Source organism: Furipterus horrens, unplaced genomic scaffold (genome assembly GCF_987537825.1).
Source record: "Furipterus horrens unplaced genomic scaffold, mFurHor1.1.pri manual_scaffold_17, whole genome shotgun sequence".
NCBI lineage: Eukaryota > Metazoa > Chordata > Mammalia > Chiroptera > Furipteridae > Furipterus > Furipterus horrens.
Window position 1 is genome coordinate 109,443,321 of NW_028327187.1, and position 23,890 is coordinate 109,467,210.

At 42.9% G+C, this 23,890-nt stretch overlaps 1 protein-coding gene across 1 annotated transcript; it reads left to right on the top strand.

Annotated features, from left to right (window-relative positions):
* The first annotated feature begins 1,372 nt into the window (after positions 1 to 1,372).
* Positions 1,373 to 23,164, top strand: RS1 (retinoschisin 1). Its single transcript, XM_090265029.1, has 6 exons — positions 1,373 to 1,424; positions 8,926 to 8,951; positions 9,546 to 9,651; positions 18,481 to 18,622; positions 20,834 to 21,029; positions 23,012 to 23,164. The coding sequence occupies exons 1-6, from the start codon at positions 1,373 to 1,375 to the stop codon at positions 23,162 to 23,164; spliced, it is 675 nt and encodes a 224-aa protein (XP_090121155.1).
* Positions 23,165 to 23,890: the final 726 nt, after the last annotated feature.

A 23,890-nucleotide genomic window follows, 5' to 3' on the forward strand; every position in this document is an offset into this window, starting at 1 on the left:
AGGTTTATTACTTATTATTATTATTATTATTAAAGGTTTAATTTTTCATTAAACGTTAAAATACAGAGGGAAAAGTATTTTCTAATAAAATAAATAAATAAAATAGTCCTTTTTAATACAACACTAGAGTTTGTTGAATAGACCTTTGTCTGTTTAATGAATCCATAAACAGTATAGAGTAAACGTCAGGATTGTAGACATCCAATAAACAGTTTGAATGTTGCTCTGGTTCCCTTTTGCTCCTCTTTATTACTTCATTATACTTTTATTTTAAGGAATTATTGTTATCTTTTTAATTTTGGCCTTTTTCTTCTTTGACAAGAGGAATGAAGGAAAGGTGTCTGGGGCCCTAGGGGCTGACGTGGCATAGTGGTGGCCAAGAACTAAAAAGGGAAGGGGAAACACAGTATTTTTCTCTGCATTTTCCACACTGTTTTGCTCATACACTATGTAAATTTGCATCCTTTTCTAACTGGAGAGTATGATCCACGATTGCCCCTGTTATTATTATCGCTTCATTAACTTTTAACTTTTTTTTTTTTACCATCTTAACCATTTTTAAGTGTACAATTCAGTAATGTGAATAATATTCACACTGTTGTGGAAAAGATCTCCAGAACTTATATATATATATAATTCCATTTAAGCCTCAAACTAACTCTGCGAAGTAGGCATTATCATTATCTTAGAGATCAGAACGTTGAAGAAGAGAGACCTTAAGTAACTTGTCCGAGGTTACATAACAAGTGGTTGACCTGGGATTTGAATCCAGTCTGGACTGGGAACCTGCTCTTAACCCTACCTGTTGCACTGAACTCCCTAACCTTGGCCATGTAGATCATTTCCAATTTTTTGTTATTACAAGAAACACAGTAATGTATATCTTTTTGTGTAACTATCCCCCCCTCCTGAAGTTAGTATTTTCCCTAGTAAATAGGTACGATGAACATGATGTCAACTTGCTTTCTAAGAGGGGAATCCATGTCATTTTCACAGAACTGGAGAATGTGTTGCTTACTTGACATGAAATTGTACAACGTCACCCACTAGAAGATGATGACAGAGAAAGAATCAAGACCTGGGTCTTCTGATTCTAGTTTCTATTTCTCTCCACTGCTTCCCTTACATTTAAAGACAGAATAATGCCACTATTTTCCTTTGCTAAACCTCCCTCACTAGACATCAGATTCTTCTCTAAGACTTCCTTGTTGAGGCAGGTAATTATGTGGGTTAATGTGGTGGGGCCCAGCCAAAGCCCTAAGAACTAAATGGCATAAGGTGCTTAATGAGGCCAGTGCTCAAGTTAAGCTCCTGCTACTGGGGAAGCTCTTCACTTGGATAAGGTAGAGCTGCAGCCAAGGACAAGGGGAGAATGCCACGCAAGATAGAAGGCTTCTTGTTTTTACTTCTGTTTGGCTATGAAGGTATGTGCTAGCCAACCATTAGCACTCATTAAATACTTAATATAACTGAATTAATATAGTTAATTAATGGAAATGCAACCTGAATAATTACAATATTATTAATTAGCAAGGCATGTTAATTAATTAATATGTGTTATTAATGAACAACAGTTGTCTTTGTGTGGATATGGTTCTCTTTGTCTCACCACTTGGCCTTCTGGTCCTGTGAGGAGCCTTCTTAAGTTCAAAGGATGCTTAAAATAGGTCAGGAAGAAGGAAGGGTCTCAGAAATTGTATAAATAGCTATAAATTGCAACAATTAGAGGAAAGTGTGTCATGTTCTTGAAATTTTTTAGGAGTCGAAGTTAAAGTGATTGTAAAGTTTAATCTTCCAAACCAGGATGCTGTTCAGAGTAGAAGAGGTTGCTATTAATAATTCTGCTGGGACAACAGGTGTAAACCAGGACTGTCCCAGGCAAAGCAGGACATGAGGTTACCCTAGTTTAAATGGATTAACGTAACATGCCGAGTACCACTGGACACTAATAGAATAATCCAACTGACAGAAACTCCCAAAGACTCAATACACTCAATTATTTTTAAATTGCTAAATATGGCCCTGGCAGGAGTGATATGCTTATAAAAGCAGAAATTAAAGGCAAATCTCTAAAATGTCATCCAGTTCAACTTTTAAATTTTCAATCTTTGGAATAATATACTCTTTCATGTCTCTTTCAACTCAAGGACCCATCAGCTCAGAATTTCTTTTTAGGTTCATTCTGAACAAAATATCTTCTCTGTGGCCATTGGGTATTTATGTATGTAACAGGAAATAAATAAGGAGGGCAGGGAGGAGGAGGCCTCTCCACTTTGTAAATGACCTGGTAGACAGGCGTAACAAAACTCACACAGATTCAGAATTCCTGGTTTAAATCATTCTCCTCTCTACCTTCTCATATTTTATTGCTAGAGTACTCACTTTCATGATGCCCCAATCTGATGACTTCTGTTATGTAGTCACATTTCTTAGTATTGGGCAAGACTTGTAAAGATATAATCCGAACGTCATTTTGCAAACCCAAATATATTTCTAAGTAGAGATCAAACTAATTGTCTGTTTTTTTTTCTCCTTGCAATTAAGAGTCAGCAACTTGTCCCAGTAACTTAATACTTTAAGATGCTTTTGCAGTTTTCTTGTTTCCGTATTGGTCCTTTCCTCAGCAAGAAAAATCTACAGTCTTTCAAGCCTTAGGTCCCAATGCCTCTGGTTCTCAGATATCCACAGGGCTCACCCTCCGATTTGTCTTTGTGATTGGCATTGAGATTCATTCATCCATTCATTTGTTTGCCTATTCATTCAAGAACCCATCCATGAGTACCTGCTATAGGCCAAACACATGCTGAATCTAACAACCCTGTTCTGTGACCACCCAAATGTGAAGAAACCCTATACTGTAGAAGTTTACCAACCCATTTTTAAATTAGACCTGTTCATTTGAGGAAAAAGACACGCTGTCAGGAGGCACAGAGCACTGCATTCTTCCCTGTCCTATTGCTTACCAATCTTTGTGCATGGCTGGAGAGCTCCAGAAATTTCCAAATAGAGAATCCCATCTGTCCAGGTGGAATGGAATATGGTCCAATAGGTAGGCTTGAGAAGCTCAATTTATCTTACCCACTTAACCACGGCCCTCCACCCTCACACGGCGTGGAAGGAAAGAAGCCAGCCAAAAATGGCCAGTGCTCTACCCTAAACTAGAGGGAGACAAAGAAAAAATACAGGATGCAATTACTGCACTGAATCAGCTTACAATCCAGATGGAGGAATAAGGCACAATGCACATGGGAAAGATACATTCTATTGCACATTGGGAACCTGAAGACAAAGGTTCCTCGTCTAATTTACTCTTCGCTGTTTCTATTCCACGGTGGCAGTGGCTCTTTACTACAGTGAAATAAGGTAAATGGATTGACTTCACTTATGCATTAGCTGAAGGTTCATTTGAGAATGCACTAATCATCAGAGTAAAGCGGGCTTGTATTTATCTTACATCGTACATTTTGGATTCAATGCCAACAAGAATTTTTTTAAATCCGCCTTATTAAATTATACCAGTCAATTACTTGGTCATGGTTATTATATAAAAACAGAAAAATTACCAAGCTTCATCTTACAGGTGATTGTTCTCTTTCCTGGCATGTCAACCATCAGGGACAGCAGATTTTTTTTAAAAACAGCTTGCTTGAGATGTAATTTACATACCATTGAACTCACCCATTTAACGTGTGCAATTCAATGGTTTTAAGTATATTTACAGATTTGTGGGGCACAAAGTCTAATTTTAGAACATTTTTATCACCCCAAAAAGAATCCGGTAGACACTAAGCAGCCACTCTCCATTCCCCCCTCCCCCAGCCCCCCTCCCCTACTGATCAACTTTCTGTCCCTATAGATTTGCCTTTTTGCCATGCTTCATTTAAATGGAATCATAAAACATATGGTCTTTTGTCTGTCACAAGCATGTTTTTGAGGTTCATTTGTGTTGAAGCAGGTACAGATAACAGATTTACCCATGAATATGTCTGTCGCCTAAAATAGTAACACTTTCACACCAGAAGCAATTTCCTTCTTTCTTCTTCACTGAGGGGGACATTATATCAGTCTGATGTTTTTCTCCCATGTCTTGTCCTTGTTTCTCAAGTAGATTGGAAGCTGGTTACAGTTTTGTCATTCATAAATTTATGCTTTTCTCCCCCAGCTCCATCTGTTTCCATGGGAAGGAAAGCTCTATTTAATGACATCCACTCAGAGACTAAAGTAGTCTTTTCTATGTGCATTTAAATGCATATACCTTTCCTCTTGGGCTTGCAAGGTACATCTCGAGAAATAGATATACCTTGAATTTCCTTGCTCTGGTAACAAGGATTTCCCCATGGAGTCACTCTTTGGGCAAAAGGGCTAAATGACCCCATATTGCACGACTCTAAAACTAGTGAGTGGCAGACATCTCAGAGGCTCTAGTGGAAACTCATAACCTGTGGAGGAATCTTAAAAACAACTCCAGTAGGGAGAAAAATTCAAAACCACATAATCTAAATCTTTTACTCTTTTTTCCTTTAAAGACTGGTATTATAAGATGTTTTAGTCAAACATGACTTTGCTTTTGTTCGCCAGCTTTTTTTTTGGTGATTAATCATTTTGGGGACTACAGCAGCCACATCGCTGCTTCCTTGCTGACAGCTTTTCCTGTAAAATGTTTATTGTTCTCTCTCTCTCTGCTCATTTCCATAAGGATCTGGTGCCTCAGAATGTCAAGCTGCATGCGCACAAATGCTTTCTGGGGAGGGGAACCAGGGAGATGGAAAACTCCAGAAATCTACCCAACCTCTGAGTGAACACAGGAAGTGGCTCTGAAACTACACCTCCTCTTAGGTCTCTTCCTCTCCATGGGTACACGGTGGCAGGACCTCTTGACCTTTCCTTTTTACCTTCTGCAGAATATGGGGCACCTCCAGGGCCCGTTCTGAGACCCAGGTAATGCCAAGGCCACTGGAGAGGTCCTGAGCTACATTTGAACTCTGGGTTTGCTCAGTTGCAGCTGTATAGACCCTCTTCAGTAACAGACATGGCCTCTGGACCAAATTGATTTGGTTATTAAGGACACGCTATGAATGACCGCTCACTTCGCCTCTGGTCCCCCTAAAAGAGGGTCTTGACACAACTGATGTTTGCCGAACTGACAGGGCCTTTCTGCATTTTGGCCATCCCTAGCTTCTTTTGAAGATGGGGGTGGAGCTGAGTGCCTCCTGGATTAACAGTCCCCAAATCAACTAGTTGCCAATTGCTCATTTACTGTGCAGTTCATTCGGACCAGCTGAGGAACTGAGGCTATGGGTTCATGTACACATTAACTGTGAGGAGCATAGGGTACCACTCAGCCTAGCTGGACTTTCCCCTGAGCTTCAGAACCTTCCAGCCAGCTGCCCACTCAACCTCAACAATTGGGTGTCCCACTGGCCTCTCAAATGAAACATCTCTACCCCATTACCCTCAAATCTCTGTTCCCTGTGGAACCTCTTCCTCCCCCAGTAAATAGTAGCTCTATTCTTTCAGGCCTTGGACAGCTCAGTTTTTGACATCCACATCATCTGTCTGCAAAGACAGTCAGAATCCAGCCACTTCTCATTACCTCCACTGCCACCACCCTGGGCCACGCCACCATAATCTTTTCCTTGGATGGCGTGTCAAGAACCCACCCACCCCAACGTCTTTATAGTTCATTCGCTCATTCATTATTCTTCCACTTCCCCACATTAGACAATAAATTCCATGAGGACAGGTGTTTTTCCCATTTTGTTTACTTATATCTCCAACACCTGAAGCTGGACTTGCACTATAGTAGATGTTCAATGAATATTAATAAATGAATGAATGTTTTGGGACTAGTCATTACCAGCTACCTTTTATATCAATTTCTATAATTGTGTAGGTACCTAGATAAACCTGTGGACAATAATGAGGTAGGACACAAAGGCCAGAGCAAGTAGTAAGTTATTCCTATATGTGGGACAGAAAAAGTCCTCTTCATAAGGAAGGGGATAAGCAGGAAGAAAAGTGGGAGGAGGAGTGCATTTGAGGCCAAGAAATCATATGGACAAAGGCATGGAGGCAGGAAACAGCCGGGCACATTTGATGAGCTACAGGTAGTACACAGTGCGAAAGATAAAAATGGAAAGGTAGGCAGGAGATAGATCACAGTCCCCTTTAGAGAACACATTATTATACCTATTTTAGGAATGAGGAAACAGAGAGATGCAGTCACACAACTAAGAAATGTCGGAGGTAGAACTCAGACCCTGGCAGAGGGGACCCACCAAAGGGTTTGGCAGGAAAGTGACACAATCAGGTTTGCATTCTGTTTCACTGGCAGCATGGGGATGCATGAGGCAAGGTCTCTTTCTTAGCAAGGACAGAATCCAGGGGAGAGTGGGTGGGGGCTAAAACGGGACGTGGCAGCGGGGTGGAGAGGGAAGAAGGCCCCTAGTTGATGCTGGGTGTGGAGGGTGAGGAAAAAGAGGCAACCAGGAGGAGTCCTAGGTTTCTGGATGGGGTAATAGGTTTCTGGTGGAGCCGTTCAGCAGGATAAGAAATAGAGAAAGTACAATCTGAGGAAAGAGGTAACAAGTTTGATTTTTAAACTTTTTTTGATGTATAACCTACGTATATTTATTTAAGTTTAACAGACATATAGAGGAGTATAGGTAAATACTTGGGAGTGAAATTGCTGGTTCATAGGGCACATCTCTGTCCAGGCTTGGTATAAATTGCCAAGCAGTTTTTCAAAGAGGTTAGACCAACCTATACCCCCACTGGCATCATGTGAGAGTTCAGGTTGCCTGGTGACCTTGCTGACACTTGGTTGGGGCCAGTTTTACATAGTAAGAGACATTTGCATGGATATGTCCAGTAATCTATTCAATGTAAGTGTTGGAATCTTGGGTTTAGCAACATTTATGGAAGGGGAGAGGAAGCAAAGCTCTGAAGAGAGACTGAGGAGGCTTATTCGGAGCGGAGGGAGAGCCAGATGAGCGGCACGATGGAAGCCAAAGGAAGATGGGAGGGACTGGCAGCACCCAACATGGCACCACGAGGACACCTCAGTGTAGGAAAGAGCCCATTGAATGTGAAAATAAGAAGTCATTGGCAATTTCCTTTGCCAGCACAGGGCTTGGCTTCCTACCAAGATGGTGCTCCCTAACCTTCATTGCTATGTAAGACGGTCAATTCTTCCTACAGCAGGTAGGTCAAGGGGTCTCTAGGAATGAACAACCAGTGGATGAGGGCCCAGGAGAGACAGCAGTTTGGTGACTGCAGGTGAAGGGTGGCCCTGAATCTGCCCAAGCTAAAAGATATGTCCCCCTGACTCCTACTGCAGCCTATCCATAACCTGTCAGAGTAGTCACCATGTGCACCATCCTGTGGTCTGTCTTTTCCTGTGTCATCAAGCCACTGTGGGCAGAGAGCCAGGCTTCCATTGCAGAAGGCCCAGGCCCTAGCACAGCGCCAGGCCCACAGTGGACGGGCTGCAAAAGTGGTTTGTGGAATGGGTGAATATGCATTACTTAAATAAAGGCACAATTTGAAAAAAGTTTTATAATTATGATGACAAAGATGAGACTGTTCCTTTACTTTCCAAAACAATCTGAAAGTGTTCTGGGGACATCAGATCTAATTTTTAGATACGAAAGTGGTTAAGGAGGGACTTTTATTTCTTGCTATCTATGCTCAGGTTTTGTCTGAGATTTTTGCACATAGGTGTGTGTTGCTTTTATAATAGTAAAAGAAATGAAGGTGTCTGTTTTGCCGAAAATGAGAAGTGGCACTTTGGTGCTTTAAACCACTGCCGTCCAATGGAAACTTCTGCAATGATGGAAATGTTGTGTGTCTGTGTTTTCCAGCACAGAAGCCACTAGTGACAGGTGGCGAGTCCAGTGAGCACTTGAAATGTGGCCGGTGTGACTAAGGAACTGGGCAGCATAACTTTAAACAATCAGTTTATGCTAATACATACAAACTCTTTCCCTGTTCAATTGTGCATTCATTCTTTTCATTCACCCTTCCATAAGGAAGGTTTAAATGTTAGCTTTATGTTAAATTTTAAATTTTGCACACTTTCTGTTTCCCCACATCATTTATACAGTAGTTAGTATATACTGTCATTGTGGTTTGATATTTCTTGTACCTAATAGACAAACCTAAGATGGATTTTCTAAAAAATGTCCTAAACCTAAATAACGTACCTAAATGTATTACAGTGAGGGGAACTGAAAATCAGCTCCTGAACAGCATATTGGGCAGACACTAGGGATGCTGCTGCTGCTGCTGATGGAGTCAATAAGGAAAAAACTGACACTGTTAATGTTAAGTGGAAAAGAAATGTCATAAACATTGGTTAGATAGTACGTTTTCAAATATGTTTTTACAAACATGCGTAGAAAAAAGATAGGACGCATTTACACTTAGATGTTAATAGTATTGCCTCAGTGGTAAAAAAAATATATGCATTAATGTATTTTCCAAAATTCTATAATGGACAAAAGTAATATTCATTTTCTTTGTCTTTCTGTTTAATTTTCCTGGGCCTATTTTCTCAGCATTTGTGGATGCTAAAAGATAGTTACTCAGTTTGACTTCTTCCAGAAGGGGTTTTGTCAACTTTTTTTTTTTAGATTTTATTTATTTATTTTTAGAGAGAGGGGAGGGAGGGAGAAAGAAAGGGAGAGAAACATTGATAGGTTGCCTCTTGCACACAACACCCAGGTATGTGGCCTGACTGGGAATCAAACCAGTGAACTTTCAGTTCATAGGCTGATGCTCAATCCACTGAGCAACACCAGCCAGAACGAGCTTTGGTAACTTTCCTGTGACTTCATTTCACTTTACCATGTAATGAATCATTTTGTTGAATTTTTCTTTCCTTTTTTTTTAACTTAATTTTTCCTCTCTTGTCTTCTTGCTCAGCCATACTGGGATTATCATCTACTGAGGTATGTTACAGTAACAAGGCTGGGATTTACATGAATACTCCTTTTTGAAAATTTTCTTAGCCAAAAATAATGTATAGGTCTATGATTTTTTAAATGTATTTTTAAAGATTTTTTTTTCGGCTAGTGGCAATAACACAGTTTATCTGAGCAAGTTCCGTGTTTCATAGAGAGAATGCAAGTAAACCAGGTCTTAATTCAGATGATGTAATCTTGAATCCAGTACCTTTTAAAACTGGATCCCCAAAAGGGACGTCCAGGGAATGTGAGGAGCCTGACCTTGGACTGGGTCTCCCCAAACCCCTGAAGACAATTATAATGGAGTGTACATTGCCCCCTACATGGGTGTGTCTTTAAGATTTTTAGCTGGTCACACTCAGTGGCAGACATTTGTTTATCTAGACTCAAAGATGAGCGGCTACTATGTGCTTTAATGCTGGATTAATAATCCAATTGCACTGTTTCAGTGTGAAAGCAGCGACAGAGGACAGTAATGAATGAGCAAGGTTTTTGAACACAGGCGTTTTTGGTAGTGCTGACCACAGTTACCTTTGACTGTGACTTTTCTGATACTCCTACCTCTCTGGATTCCCACAGGACGAGGCCGAGGACCCTTGGTACCACAAAGCATGTAAGTGTGATTGCCAAGGAGGTGCCAATGCCCTGTGGTCTGTGGGCACCACCTCCTTAGACTGCATACCAGGTGAGTATCCCCTCTCCTTGGGGCACTAGGCCCTTGGGGTGTCCTTGGGAACACCCTCTTTCTCCTTTCTTACAACCCAGCTGAATTAACCATCCCCCGCCCCAAATGCCAAGCTCTGGGTTTTCTCCAAAAGGCCTCTGAGCTTCAAATCTCACAAGGCCACTGCTCTAATAAAGTGAACTGATGTCCTTGCTCAGAACAACTTCCTGGAGCTCTGCTTGGCCTGGGAGAGATGGTAAGATGGAACCTAATGAAAGAAATTAATGGATGATTAATTAAAAATAAATTAGAGACTTCCTGTCAAGATGGTGGCATAGGCAGACATGGCTCACCTCTTTGCACAACTACATCAAATTTACAACTAAAATATAGAACAACCATCACTCACAACAGTCAGAAATAAGAGTTAAATGACGACTATGGAATTAACACACATCCATCCAGACTGGTAGGAGGGGCACAGACACAGAACAGCCTGACCCCTCAGCCATGTGTGGTGGATAAAAAATTGGAAGGGATATCGTGGGAATGAGGAGTCCCAGTCCCACACCTGGCCCCCAAGCCCAGGGTTCTAGTGCCAGGAAGATAAGCCCCATAACTTCTGGCTGTAAAAACCAGCAGGGATTGAGTCAGTAGAAGAAACTGCTGGAGCCCCAGTCAGAAACAAAGGCTATACTAATTGAAATAAAGAACAATTTACAGGCAAACAGCAGTAGAGTGGATGAAGCTGAGAATCAAGTCAATGATTTGGAACATAAGGAAGCAAAAAACAACCAATCAGAACAATGAGAAGAAAAAAATCCAAAAAAAAAAAAAAAACGAGGATGGTATAAGCAGCCTCTAGGACAGTTTTATGAGGTCCAACATTCACATCATAGGGGTGCCAGAAGGAGAAGAGGAAGAGCAAGAAATTGGAAATCTATGTGAAAAAATAACAAAAGAAAACTTCCCTAATTTGGTGAAGAAGGAAATAAACATGCAACTCCAGGAAGCACTGGGGGTCCTAAACAAGGTGGATGCAAAGATGCTCACTCCAAGACACATCATAATTAAAATGCCAATGGTTAAAGATAAAGTGAGAATTGTAAAAGCAGCAAGAGAAAAGCAGTCAGTTACTTACAGGGGAGTCCCCATAAGAGTGTCAGCTGATTGCTCAAAAGACTTTGCAGGCTAGAAGAAGTATTCAAAGTCATGAAAAGCAGGGACCTACAGCTAAGATTGCTCTACCCAGCAAAGCTCTCATTTAGAATCGAAGGGCAGATAAAGAGTTTCCCAGACAAGAAAAAACTGGAGTTCATCATCACTATAGCATTATTACATGAAATGTTAAAGGGATTTATTTAAGAAAAAGAAGATCAAAACTAGGAACAATAAAATGGCAAAAAATATAACTCTATCAACAACTGAATCTAAGAAACAAACTAAACAAACAAGAAGAACAGAGACAGAACCATGGATACAGAGAACATTTTGATGGTTGCCAGATGGGAGGAGGTTGTGGGAGAATGGTGAAGAGGTGAGGGGATCAAGAAGTACAAATAGGTAGTTACAGAATAACCATGGGGATGTAAAGTACTGTATAGAAAATGGAGAAGCCAAAGATCTTATATGCACGACCCATGGACATGAACAATGGTAAGGGGCTTGCCTGAGAGAGTGGGGCGGGGTGCTGGGCAGGGGGAGGGGGCAAAGGGAAAAAAGTCAGAACAACTGTAATAGCATAATCAGTAAAATATACTGGTAATTTTAAAAATCAATCAAAGAAAAGAAATTACCTGTAATGGCAGATGACAGGGAGTTTTGAGAAAAGCTTAGGCTTTTGAACCAGAAAGACCAGAGTTGGAATTCTGGCTGCATCACTTTTTAACTCTGGGACTCCCAATTTGGCCTTTTCCTACTGTGTCTGGATAGCCATTGCTCACCAAACAACCATGTGCTCCCGCACATTCCAGCCTCCTCGCAATCGAGTGGCTTCATATTAGCAGTTCCTGCCAAAGTGAGTGGTGCCCGTTCTGAAATGATGGACTTAAGGCCTGCTGGTACCCAGCTCTCCAGCTCTCCATTTTCCTGCTTGGGAAAGTGGCTTGTCCCTCAGCCTGGGTGCTGGGGAAAATGCCATGGAATAGAGTCCCCTGCCTACCCACAATGGCCAAGTCACCTGAGTGAAAAATAAACCTGTGTTGTGTTAAGCCTCTGAAATTTCTGGGTGGTTTATTCTGCAGCATAACATGGCCTTTCCTGACTAATGTGAATGTCTGCCTTCCTCTAAGGCAGGGAGAAGCAAACTTAGTAAAGGATCAGACAATAAGTATTTGTGGGTCATGCTTTCTCAACTCCTTGATTCTGCCATTGTTGTTCAAAAAGCAGCCATAGACAATATATAAACGCATGTGTGTGGCTATGTTTCAATGAAACTTTATTTACAAAAACAGGCAGTGAACCATATTTTGCCCACAGGCCTCAGTTTGCTGACCCCTGCTCTAAGGAGCTGTTATGAGGAATAAATTAAACGAGGCTTTAAAGCATGTTGTGCTGCTCTGGCAAATTAGAGCTCCCTTTCTTCTTGCCTCCTAAGAGCTCACACTGACTTTCAGAGCTGGGGCAGCCGGTAAATATTTCCAACTCTCAGGCCTTTCCAGGCTCAGAGACTCTGGCATGAAACTGTCCTTGCCACCCTTCTCCAGGGTTACATGGTACCAAGTAGAGTCATTCACTTTACATAATCGCTTAATAAGAGCTCTGGGAGAGACAGGTTTGTGTGTATGCCTGTGAGCTTCTCTTCATTGTTTTATTAAATTTGCATTAAAATAGCTAATTGTTGGGGAGAGAAGGGGGAGTCTGCAATGGCTTTTATTGCGTCCGTTTTTCCTATTTACTAAAGGAGTAGGATGTGCTGCTGAACTCAGTCTCATGGAAGGGCACAGTGGGGTCCCCATAGTGAGGAGAGCAGGAAGTGCTGTTTAGTTCTGTGGGCTTCTCCCGCTGGACGGGCGCTCCTGCAGCCATTTGTGTTGGTAGGATCTGCCCAGTCAATACTGAAGAACCCTCCTTAATAATCCATTTAGAATTCCACCCTTTTCTATCTCATGCCTATTATTTGCCACACACTGATGGGGAGACAGAAATGAAGGCCTTGTCTCCACCCTGGAGGAGTTTACCATTTACAGAAAACAAATGTTCTCTTCACTAGACAGGAGGTCTACTAGAATTCCATTCTGAGCAAGTTCTTTCTTAGAAGAAATGGAAAAAGAGATTATTTATGTGGACTGGATTCATTGACCCAATCAACTGTGAAGCTAAGGAGGGCCTTGTGCTTGAGGAATGTGAAGATGACCCTCTACACAGTTGCCATGAACCGGAAGTTCTGAAATCAGAAATTCTTTAGCTTACCTGTTTTCTCCCCATTGGTTTTGTGTTTGTTTTATTTTGTTTTTATAACAACCCAGATATTCCCGATAAGGAAAAAAACACAACCTTAGTGTTAAATGGTTGGTTCATTGGTATGTATTGGTTTTTCCGTGAAAGACATGATTCAGGGCAGCAGGACTAACCACAACCTTCCAGAAGTCACTTGTCCATCAGTGCCTCAGATCCTTATTGGAACTTCTAGAATGGTGGTTGGTATTCCTGGCCCCTGTGATTCAAGACTTCCTGCTGACTCTGATTTAGGAGGGAATAAGAGCCTAGAAAGCACAAAAGGCTAGGAAGGTCATTCATAGCTGCCAGAAAGCAGCTCCCAGGTGCCCACTAACTCTTACTGCCTAAGGGCTCCACCCATACAGCAGAAGGCTAGCTGCATTATAGCTCCTAATCTTCATCTTAACACTATTAAAAATACCAAAAGCTCTGCCTTTCCCACCTTTGAGACAAGATTACCTTGGCATGCTGAGAGGTGGGAAGAGGGTAGGGAAGGCACCAAAGAATAAGAAATCCAATGACTCAATGCTTTACTTTTATTCCAGATTCTATATTTCTATATTATATTAAAATGTATATTCTTCTGTAAATATTACAAAAGATATTCAAGTCTAATACATGTGCATAATACTCATGTCTCTCTTGACAAGAATGTCCCTGAACTGTCTTTATGTCCCTTTAGGTTAACATGTTTTGTAAGCATGTCTGGCCTACGTGCCTACAAATTGAGAAATTATTGAATAAGAAAGGCTAGTATGTTAAGTATCCATAGTCTGGATTAGGCACATTGTAAATATGCCTTTATCCATCTAATTATCCAATCATCACTCAGAATAGCCACTTGTGCCACAGAAGATACAGGTTTGTCCTTTAGAGTGAAATGAGTATAGACATAGGCCAGTGGTACTTCTCTGGGCCAGTCAACTTCTACTTCCTCCTTGAGCTCACTGCTTCATTTTTTTTGCTCATCCCCAGCGGCCACCCAAGAGGGGGTGATGATGTTTGTTCTTCCATCCATCCGTCCTTCATTCATCCATCCGATCAATATCTATGCAGTGCCTAGCATGTGCAGGCGTTCTGCTGTGCTCAGAGGATAGAATGGCGAGCAAGACAGGCCGAGCTGCTGACAATAATCACATAATCACAGGAGGAGGGATAAGTGACAGGTGCAGCATATCTGAAAAGACAGCACCTGAATCCTTTACCCAGCTCAGGGTGGGCAGGGAAAGTGGGCAGAGATCTGAAGGATGAGTAGAGGTGAAGGGGAAAAAGAGGGAACAGGATTGCCACAGGCAGAGGGAACAGCCTCAAGGGAAGGCCTCCTGGCCTGTATGAGGACCTGAAGGGAGTTCAGCCAGGATCATGGAAGGAGGAGGGGGAACAGGAGAAAGGAGGAGTCAGGAAAAATAATAAAGAAACATGAGTGCAGTTCACTCCACAGCACACAGAGCACAAGAGATGGTACATTTTGTTTTTCCAAGTTCACATAACCTCAGTTTGAGTCCCCCTTTGTCATGGCCTGCGGAGAGTCTAAAGACAGGATTGTGGAAGTCCTTCTCCCCTTTGGACTATACAAACCCCCCACAGACTTTCAAGGGCTACCTCGGGCAGGGCCTAGACCCAGGCTGGCTGGTAGGCTCTCTGCCCAGCCCACAGCCCCACTCGGAGGTCAACGCCTTCTCCCTCTCAACTGAACTCAGTCCTAGGGACCTTCCTAGGTTTCCTGAGATGTCCAGAGCTCAGGGCTCCCAGGCCCCATCCCTGGTCCAGCCTCGAGAGAAACCACTTCCCTGCTGAGCTCATGCCCTTACCATGGGCTCCTCCCTCAACCCAGCAAGTGTCAAAGCCTGGCGCTCCTGGCCATCACCTCCTCTGGGACAGTCAGCTGATTCCTTTTGACACCTAGACCTTCCAAATCCATAAGCCTGGGAGATGCTATGTTGCCAACAGGCTTCTCTCTCAAGTCACACAAACACACAGATGCGCACACTGCTTATTCCATCCTGGGGCACGGAGAGCCACAATCTTTAGAAACATGAAGCTGGCTTCCTCCTCAAAGAGATGTCGGGGGCAGGATAGAATGGGGTAGAAGGGTGTTAGATTTCTTCCCTAGTTGACTCTTCACCAGAAAAGGAAACATGCAAAACTCAAGAAGATATCAATATATTCTCACAACTTCACCCTAGTCTACCAATATGAGCTGCTGTTCTTTGGCCAGGCACTACAGGCCTTACACTCTACAAATGTTATTTCACATAATCCCACAGCAACTTTATGGGGGCAGATTCTATTGTTATGTTTTCACAGGTGAGGAAACTGAGGCACAGAGACATTAAAAAGCTTGCCTAAACTCACAGAGAGTGGGATTCAATCCCAGATTGCATTGGCTCTAAGCTAGCAATCTTGACCTTGGCTGCCTATTAAAATGACCTGCAGCTTTACCCCATGCCCAGGTCCTACTCCAGACCAATGACATCAGAATCTCTGGGGTTGTGGCCTGAACATCACTTCTGCAACTCCCCAGGTGATGCCTAGGCTGAGACCCATAGGCAAGTCTCTGCTCTGTGCCCTGGGCCAAACCACCAGGTTTCTGGGTTAGCAGCTGTGTAGCTGGAGGTACCAATGCCTGATACAGGAGCACTGGACAAGGGTAGGCTTGGGCCTTGGACACTGAAGGGTTCAGTTTTGGCTATATCAGTATGAAGCATCTTTGGATCACCCACATGGAAAGTAGTCAGAAGGCCTGAGAGTCAGGCATTGGCTCCCAGATGCCGGCTGAAACCATGGAGATGGTGAGATAATCACCTCCCCTGGAGTGTGGGCAAGATCTCTGTCTGGACAAGCCCTCACAGGCCTCCTAGGCCATTGGCATTGGCCAGGTCCCTGCATATCTAACAGACCATTTTTAAACAAAATTGATTTGAGAGAGAGAGAAACATTGATTGATTCTTGTGTGTGCCATGACTAAGGATCAAACCTATAACCATGGTGTATCAGAATGATGCTCTAACCAACTGAACTGTCTGGCTAGGGCACAGCCCACTCTTAACTATTAGATGGGATAATTGGGAAGAAATTGAAAAAGAGATATGAGGGGGAACAGAGCAAGATCAAAATTCCAGGAATAAACTTCTTGGGAAAGGTGGTGATGGCTTGTCCTTCTCTTCTGTCCCTTTCCTCCAAGCTGGTGGCCCTGGAGCAGGAAAAGGAAGGTTCTGGATAGAGGGGACTTAGAGACATCCAGAATTAGAATTTAAGTGACCACCAAGGCCCAACTAAAACCCAGCTTTCTGACACCAGGGCCTCGTTCCTCTATCTGGTGGCACAAGTTTGTCTTCTAGGTCAGAGAGGGGTGGAGGAGATGGAAGAGCCCCAAGGCCATGGGCACTGGGCCCTCTGAATCCACCAGCCAACAAAATGCCTTCCCTGGCAGACCAAGGTTTCCACAGTGCGCTTTGATTGTGCTTCTTAAAAACTGGCCACTCTGGGGGTGGAACCCTGGAAACTGCATTCTTAACAAGCCTCTTTGATGATTTGGCCACACAAGATATAAGCATGTAGCCCATGAAATGTCCATGTTCCCTCTCCAAGGAATTGACATTTTAATAGGCCCCCGAAGCTTTGGGTACTTGATAAACTACAAATACAGTCCCCTCACTCCCAGCCTCACTGAGCTGCAGCTACTGATGGGAGTTGGACTTGTTTTTTTGGTGCATTGGGTAGAAAGGTGGCTAAGCCTTGCTGGCCACAGGCCTGAAGCTGTGCTTTTGTCTTCAGCCTCTGGGGACAGAGCATGGCTGTCCCTGCAGGGGTTCTGGAGCCTCAGGATGGCAGTCAAGCTTTTGCATGTTTCATTCAGTTTTACTGAGTTCTGAAAATTATTCTCTAGAAAGACCTCAGCTTTCATTTTACTGTGGAAGGTGGTAATACCTCAGTAAATACATTCAGCTCTTCAATATGAACCCAAATTTACATATGGAAAAAAATAATTTGGTTTACCTTACTTGAAGGAAACTAGGAGAATGTATTTGCATAAGGTTATCATTTTTTTTCTGTAGAAATTTGATGAGAAACTGGGTTTGGTTATAAATAAGAGGCCCCCTAAATAGTGGCTTATTGAATTAGCTTTGTTTTGACTCACGGTAAAAAGACTAGGGGTAGGGATTTGCTTAACAATATCAGGGCTGAGGTCTCTGCAGTTCTGTTGGCTTTACCCCTAGGTTGCAAGATGGCTACTCCTGCACCAGCTAGCCCTTAGGTCTTCCTTTAGAACAGCGGTTCTCCACCTTCCTGCTGCCGCGACCCTGTAATACAGTTCCTCATGTTGTGGTGACCCCCAACCATAAAATTATTTTCGTTCCTACTTCATAACTGTAATTTTCCTACTGTTATGAACCGTAATGTAAATATCTGATAGGCAGGATGTATTTTCATTGTTACAAATTGAACATAACTAAAGCATAGTGAGGAATCACAAAAACAATATGTAATTATATATGTGTTTTCCGATGGTCTTAGGCGACCCCTGTGAAAGGGTCATTCGACCCCCGAAGGGGTCGCGACCCACAGGTTGAGAACCGCTGCTTTAGAAAGAAGGGACAAGCAAAACCTGATCAGAAATTCCCAGCAGACATCCCCTTATATCTCAGTGATCAGAAATTTTGTCATGTGACTTCTATCTGCAAGAAAGGCAGAGAAAGATTGTTTTTTTTTTTTTTTAGCTGGCAACATCTGCCCCCAACAAAATTAGGGTTCTTTAGTCAAAAAGAAGGGGAGAATGGATACTGGGGGGCAACTGGCAGTCTCTGACAAGGTAAACCAATACTAAATGTGAAAGGAAATACCTGGGAAGCAGCAGACAATTAACATCTAAGAAGGAGCTTTGGCTATTCTTATTTGGGAAAAGCAGTTCCTTTCAGCTGTTCTTTATTTAACAGTCACTTAGGCACATTTCACCTTTAAAAAAAAATTAGACTAGTGAGAACTCTGCAATTTATAAGTGGGAAGGCATTCTCAATATATAATTGCCCTTCTTACGTCTCACCATTTTTTTTCCTCTATAATTGCCATCATATGCTGCCCAAGGACAATTAGGGACCCTGATGTCATCATACAGGACTGCCAAACCTGTGTTAATGAGGAAAATATGAGTATGGCATTTAAGTATGATCTTTCGCTGCAGACCTCTTGGTTTTTAGGTCTCTCTGTTTGTGGAAAAGGTGCACTATTTCTCAACACCCTCCCTACAGCCACAGAACTGCTTTCTCTGCTTTTACAAATGTTGTGAGTCTCTATGACAATTCCTTTACTTCATCTTCAAAGGGGAAGGTTTGTCATTTCAGTCCTGTCCTGTGTGTTGGGTACTGTAATGCAATACGAGTGTTTCAATGTGCATTGTTTTTCCTTTCCCAGAATGCCCCTATCACAAGCCCCTGGGTTTCGAGTCAGGAGAGGTCACACCAGACCAGATCACCTGCTCCAACCCAGAGCAGTATGTGGGTTGGTATTCATCATGGACTGCCAACAAGGCTCGGCTCAACAGTCAAGGCTTTGGGTAAGCAGGGCTGATGGCTCAGGTGATTTTTTTTCCATATAATTTGAAAAAGTAGATATATGTAATAAATGAGTGACATAGAATGCATTTAGTTATTCAACAAACATTGACTGAATGCCTTCCACGTGCCAAGCATTGTGGACACAGCGCTAAACATGGTGGATAAGATCCTGGCCTGTAAGGAGCACACAGTTTAGAAGAGTAGAAGGATTCTAAAGCACATAATCACACAGCGGATCATTTAGTGTGATGAGGCTGTAGAGGAGATAGAGAAGGAAGACCTGGTCCATTTGAAGCACCAGGGAACGGCTTTCTAAGGAAAAGATATTTAACCTGAGATGTATAGTTGGCCAGGGGAGGTCGTTGGGCACAGGATACAGCAGGTGCAAAGGCCCTGAGTAGGAAAAACCCTTTAAGGGCATGGATGGGGACGTAAAGATGACCAGCAAGCTTAGAGCGCAGGTGAGGTAAAGCTGGAAAGGCAGACAGAAGTCAGACCATGCAGGGCCTTTTAAATCATACTAAGGATTGTGGTCCTCATTTTAGCGATAATGGGAGGCCCCTGAAAGTGCACTAGTTAGAATATAGGTTTGTGCTACCGTAACAAAGAACCCCAGAAACTTAAACAACATGGAGATGTGTTTCCTGCTCATCTAAAAGTGTCATTAGGCATCTAGGGTTGTTATGGCAGCTGGATGCTATCAGGCATCCAGATTGTCTTGTTCTGTCATTCTTAACATGAAGCTTCCATCTTGAGACCCAAGATAGCTGCTCTAGCTTCCCCTGTCACACCCACATTCTAGTTAGTGGGGAGAAAAGGAGAACAGAGTGCACACACTTTTTCTTTAAGGATTCAGACAGAATCCTTTTTGGCCACTTCTACCCATATCCCGTTGACCAGGATTTAGTCTGATGGCCCCACCTAGCTGCAAGGAAGACTAGGAAATGTGATCTTAGCTTGGTGGCCATTTGCCCAGCTAAAACTCGGGAGTTTTATTACTAAAGGGAGATGGGAAGAGGCTATTGGGAGACAATTAGCAGACTCTGTCAGAGGAACATTTGAAGTTGGGGAGTATCACAATCATATTTGTGTTAAGAGAAAAATCTTCTGGCTCCTGTGGGGAGAGCTGTTGAGTTGAAGACAAGAGTAATTCAGGGACACTAATTAAGCTACAGTGGCAGTCCAGGCACCAATGCAGGGCCAGAGTGGTGTCAGCGAAATGGAGAGAAGTAAATGACTTGGAGAAACACTTGGAGATGGAGGCAAGAGATGGACTGGCTGTTTCAGGTGACAGAGAGGAAGGGGCCAAGGACGGCTCTCAGATTGCTGGCATGAAGACCTGGGAAAACAGGGGTCACATTCAGATGATTAGTGAAAGGAGGGGTTGGTTTGGAGATAATTTGGAACTCACTTTTGGACTTGTTTCATTTCAGATGCTCTAAGGCATATGGGAAAAGCTGGCTAGCTAGCAATTGGTTCTTGGGATTTGGAATTTAGAAAAGGTTTAGGATGGAGGTAGAAAGTCAGAGCAACCTGAGGAGCAAGTCTGGAATTAGAAGAGAAAGCAGCCAAGGACCGAGCTCTGGTAATCTAATTAATATGCAATAAAAAAGTGTGGAGGGGGCAGCTATAGGTTTCCATAATTTATGAGGGATATAGCTAAAAAACAAATTAGCTCTATCAATGTTAGTAAGCTTGTAATTGTCAAAAGCCCTCCCAGAGCCACTCAGCAGTGTTCTGCACATGGTAGACACTCCCTAAAAGCCACACATGACAGCACCTGAAGGTGACACAGATATGTATGAAGAAAGTAAAATTAAAAACAAAAGGTTCATGGTGAAAGAAACAGCAGGATAGACTAATGAAAAGGGAAGGAGGCTGGTGGGTGCAATAACCATGCATTAAAGAGACATGCCCAACCATGCCCCAAAGGTGATTTCAGCTACACTTGAAGGGATTTCTTTGACAAATTAGTTGAATCTGACTATTTTCCCTGGGGTGGTGGAGGTGCAAGGAGAGAGAAAATGATGCAACTATCACAGAGGTTGGGCACTTCTTGGAAACTAGCCTCTGGGTGCTTCACGGATTGCAGTTCAGCCCAAGCTTAGGGGGTGCTCTTCAGGTGCTGGCATCCCCTCAAATGACAGAGCTCCCAGGCTCTGAGGCACTCACAGGGAAAGGCTCCTAGTGATTCGCTGTGTCCCCGGCAGGTGCGCCTGGCTCTCCAAGTTCCAGGACAGCAGCCAGTGGTTACAGATAGATCTGAAGGAGGTCAAGGTGATTTCGGGGATCCTCACCCAGGGTCGTTGTGACATTGATGAGTGGATGACCAAATACAGTGTGCAGTATAGGACCGATGAGAGCCTAAACTGGATTTACTATAAGGACCAGACTGGAAACAACCGGGTAAGTTGGGCATACCCCAAACCACCTAGCTCACACTCTCTGGCACTCTCCTCCCATCAGTGTCCCTACATTCCTGTTGCCACCCTCCATCAGAGCATTGGTCCCAAGACAGGTGTCTTTCTTCTTGTATCCCTGGTGCCTAGCAGTTTGTTTGCGAATGACTGCCACTCTTACGTGCAAAAATCTTTGTCTGAATTCTCATATCAGCATATAGTTGCTTGAATAATCAAAACCAGCCATTTGGATCACTGAACACTTTGCTGCATAGGTCTGACTTGATCTATTACTGATGCAGGTAGTTCCTGGTCCATCGATGTAGATATGGCTTCTCCTTACTATTAATTGTGACCAACAGCTGAGAAGCTCTTGATAACCAAGCAAGTTAGCCACTAAACTACAGAAATGTTTAAAATGATTCCAGCAGTGCAGACACAAATGGCCCTTAAACCTTTATATGGCAGTAATCTCTGAGCACCAAGACCCAACTCTTGTTCACTAGACTAGACACAATAGGCCCTCTCTCTGTCTATATCTATAGCTAATAGCTATAGATAAATATAAATATATATATATATATACTTATAATGTATATTTATGGTGAACTAAAAACTTACTAGCTATTTGGAAACTGCCCTTTTTGCCTGTGAGGACTTCCTCCAGCTACTTTGGACATTTAAGCAGGTAAAGCAGACATGTGCAGCTGAAAACCAGAAGGCTTTGTACTCTTCTCTGATGCCAATTCATACAGCAAGACATTATGGGTTGAGATTTCAAGGAGTTTGAACACAATAGATAAAATCAACTTGATATTTGGAGATTTTATTCTATATTTGTTCTTACTGGCTTTTAAAAAAGATACGGCAATTCTTTCAAGCACTGTGTTTCTGAAGGTCTTGATGGTTCTTTGCAAAGAAGTGCTACACTCGGGCACTTGTGCAATCTCGAGGAACCTGTTACATCCTCCTTCTTCACCTGGCTCCTGACTTGAATAGGTTCAAGGGCAAAGAGCTTAGATAAAGGGATGTGGGGCATTGTTATTGGGATGAAAGCTAGGATCATGGGGGGAGGGGGCAAGGCCAATGCAGCAGTCAGATATTTTCTGAAGGGAATACCAGAAGGGGATGAAATGTTGCGGTGTCATCGGGCAGAACATTATGACTCTGGAAAGGGTGAAAAGAATGACTTCTTTGGAAATACAGCCCAAACTCACCGCACCTTTTGCGTTCCACCCATTGAATCATGCCATGCTATATCCTGAAAACAACAAAACAAACCCTTTCTCTATCTTCTCTGGGCACTGCCCTCCTCCTTTGAGAATCTTCTTTCTACTTTGTGTTTTTCTTTTAAAAAAACATTTCCAAGTGCAAAAAGTACTTGCCATGTGCACCAATGTAGAGACATACCATTAAGCTTTAGCTCATGGCTGCAAGCCAGCTCACAAGTTTTTACTTGAGCCCCGCTTTGGATACTTTTGGAACATGAGAACATTTCTGTTGTGTGATGTGAGCTTTTCCAAATTCTTGTCAAAATGCAAGGAATTAAAACATAAAATTGGTGATAAGAATCAAGAGGCTTTTAAAAAAAAAAAATCACCATCCAAAAGAACTGCCTGTGATGATGGAAATGTTATTGTCTGCAGTGTCTGATGTGGTAGCCACTAATCACGTTAGGTATTGAGCACGTGAACCTTACATGGCTAGTGTGATTGAGGAAGTGAACTGTTACCTAATTTGAAGTCATTTAAATTTAAATAGCCACATGTAGGTACTGGCTACCATACTGGACAATGCACTTCTAGATGTCCCCAGACTCAGAGAGGGATGGAGCGTGTAGGTGGTAACAACCACTCAAGGTCAGGTTTTGTGGGGCATCTGCAAATTCTCTGTACTTTAACTACTTTCTGAGATTTTCCAGTTCCCAGTTGGGGCCAGCTCCAGACAAGAATCAGACTTCCTGTGAAAGGATTTCACCCTTTTCTTTAGGTCTTCTACGGAAACTCGGACAGAACCTCCACAGTCCAGAACCTGCTGCGGCCCCCCATCATTTCCCGCTTCATCCGACTGATCCCGCTGGGCTGGCATGTCCGCATTGCCATCCGGATGGAGCTGCTGGAGTGTGTCAGCAAGTGTACCTGATGCCTGTGCAGCTAAGCCCCTGCCACCGATGGAGGGCGCAGAGCCGCAGGGCGGGGGGTGGGGGGGCTGACACACCACCGTGACAAATGGGGATACATTGTACAAGGTCTTTTCAATGCAGAGCTAGGTAGAGAATATTTCTTTCTTTCTGTTTTTTAAGATATAGTTTCCCATTTTGATGGGAAAAAAAAAATAAGGAAAAAGGAAAATGAACACATTCCCCACACAGGGCCAAAGAAAATTAGAACATAGAGAATGTCCCTAAAAACAATTTTCATACAAAAGCTTAAGTTAGCAGGGGTAATTTGCTGCTCTCAGTTTGTTTTGTTTTTGTTTGTTTTTGGTCACAGTGACACTGTGAAAGGTGCAGCCCCAGAGGAACATAAAGCAGCCCTGGTAATTTGAAATTCCTTTTGCTTTACTATATTCAAAACAGGAACATAATGTTTCATAAAGCATGGCTGGGAATGCAAAGGGGGAGCAAGCTTGCTGTTTCTCTTAGCTAAGTTTTCATTAAATCATGGCCATTTAGGGCCATAGAGCACTGGGTACACAGAGTGAAAGGTTTCAGGGGGACTGGGTGGCAGAGAAGAGTATGGTGGATGTGAGCCTGTGTCTCATTCTCCTGAGAGGCAAAGGCCCTAGGGAGGAGCGCCTCACCTGCTGAGTTTTCACCCCTATGCTCATAGCAGGATTGGGGGGGGGGATTCCAGAGCTCTCATTACA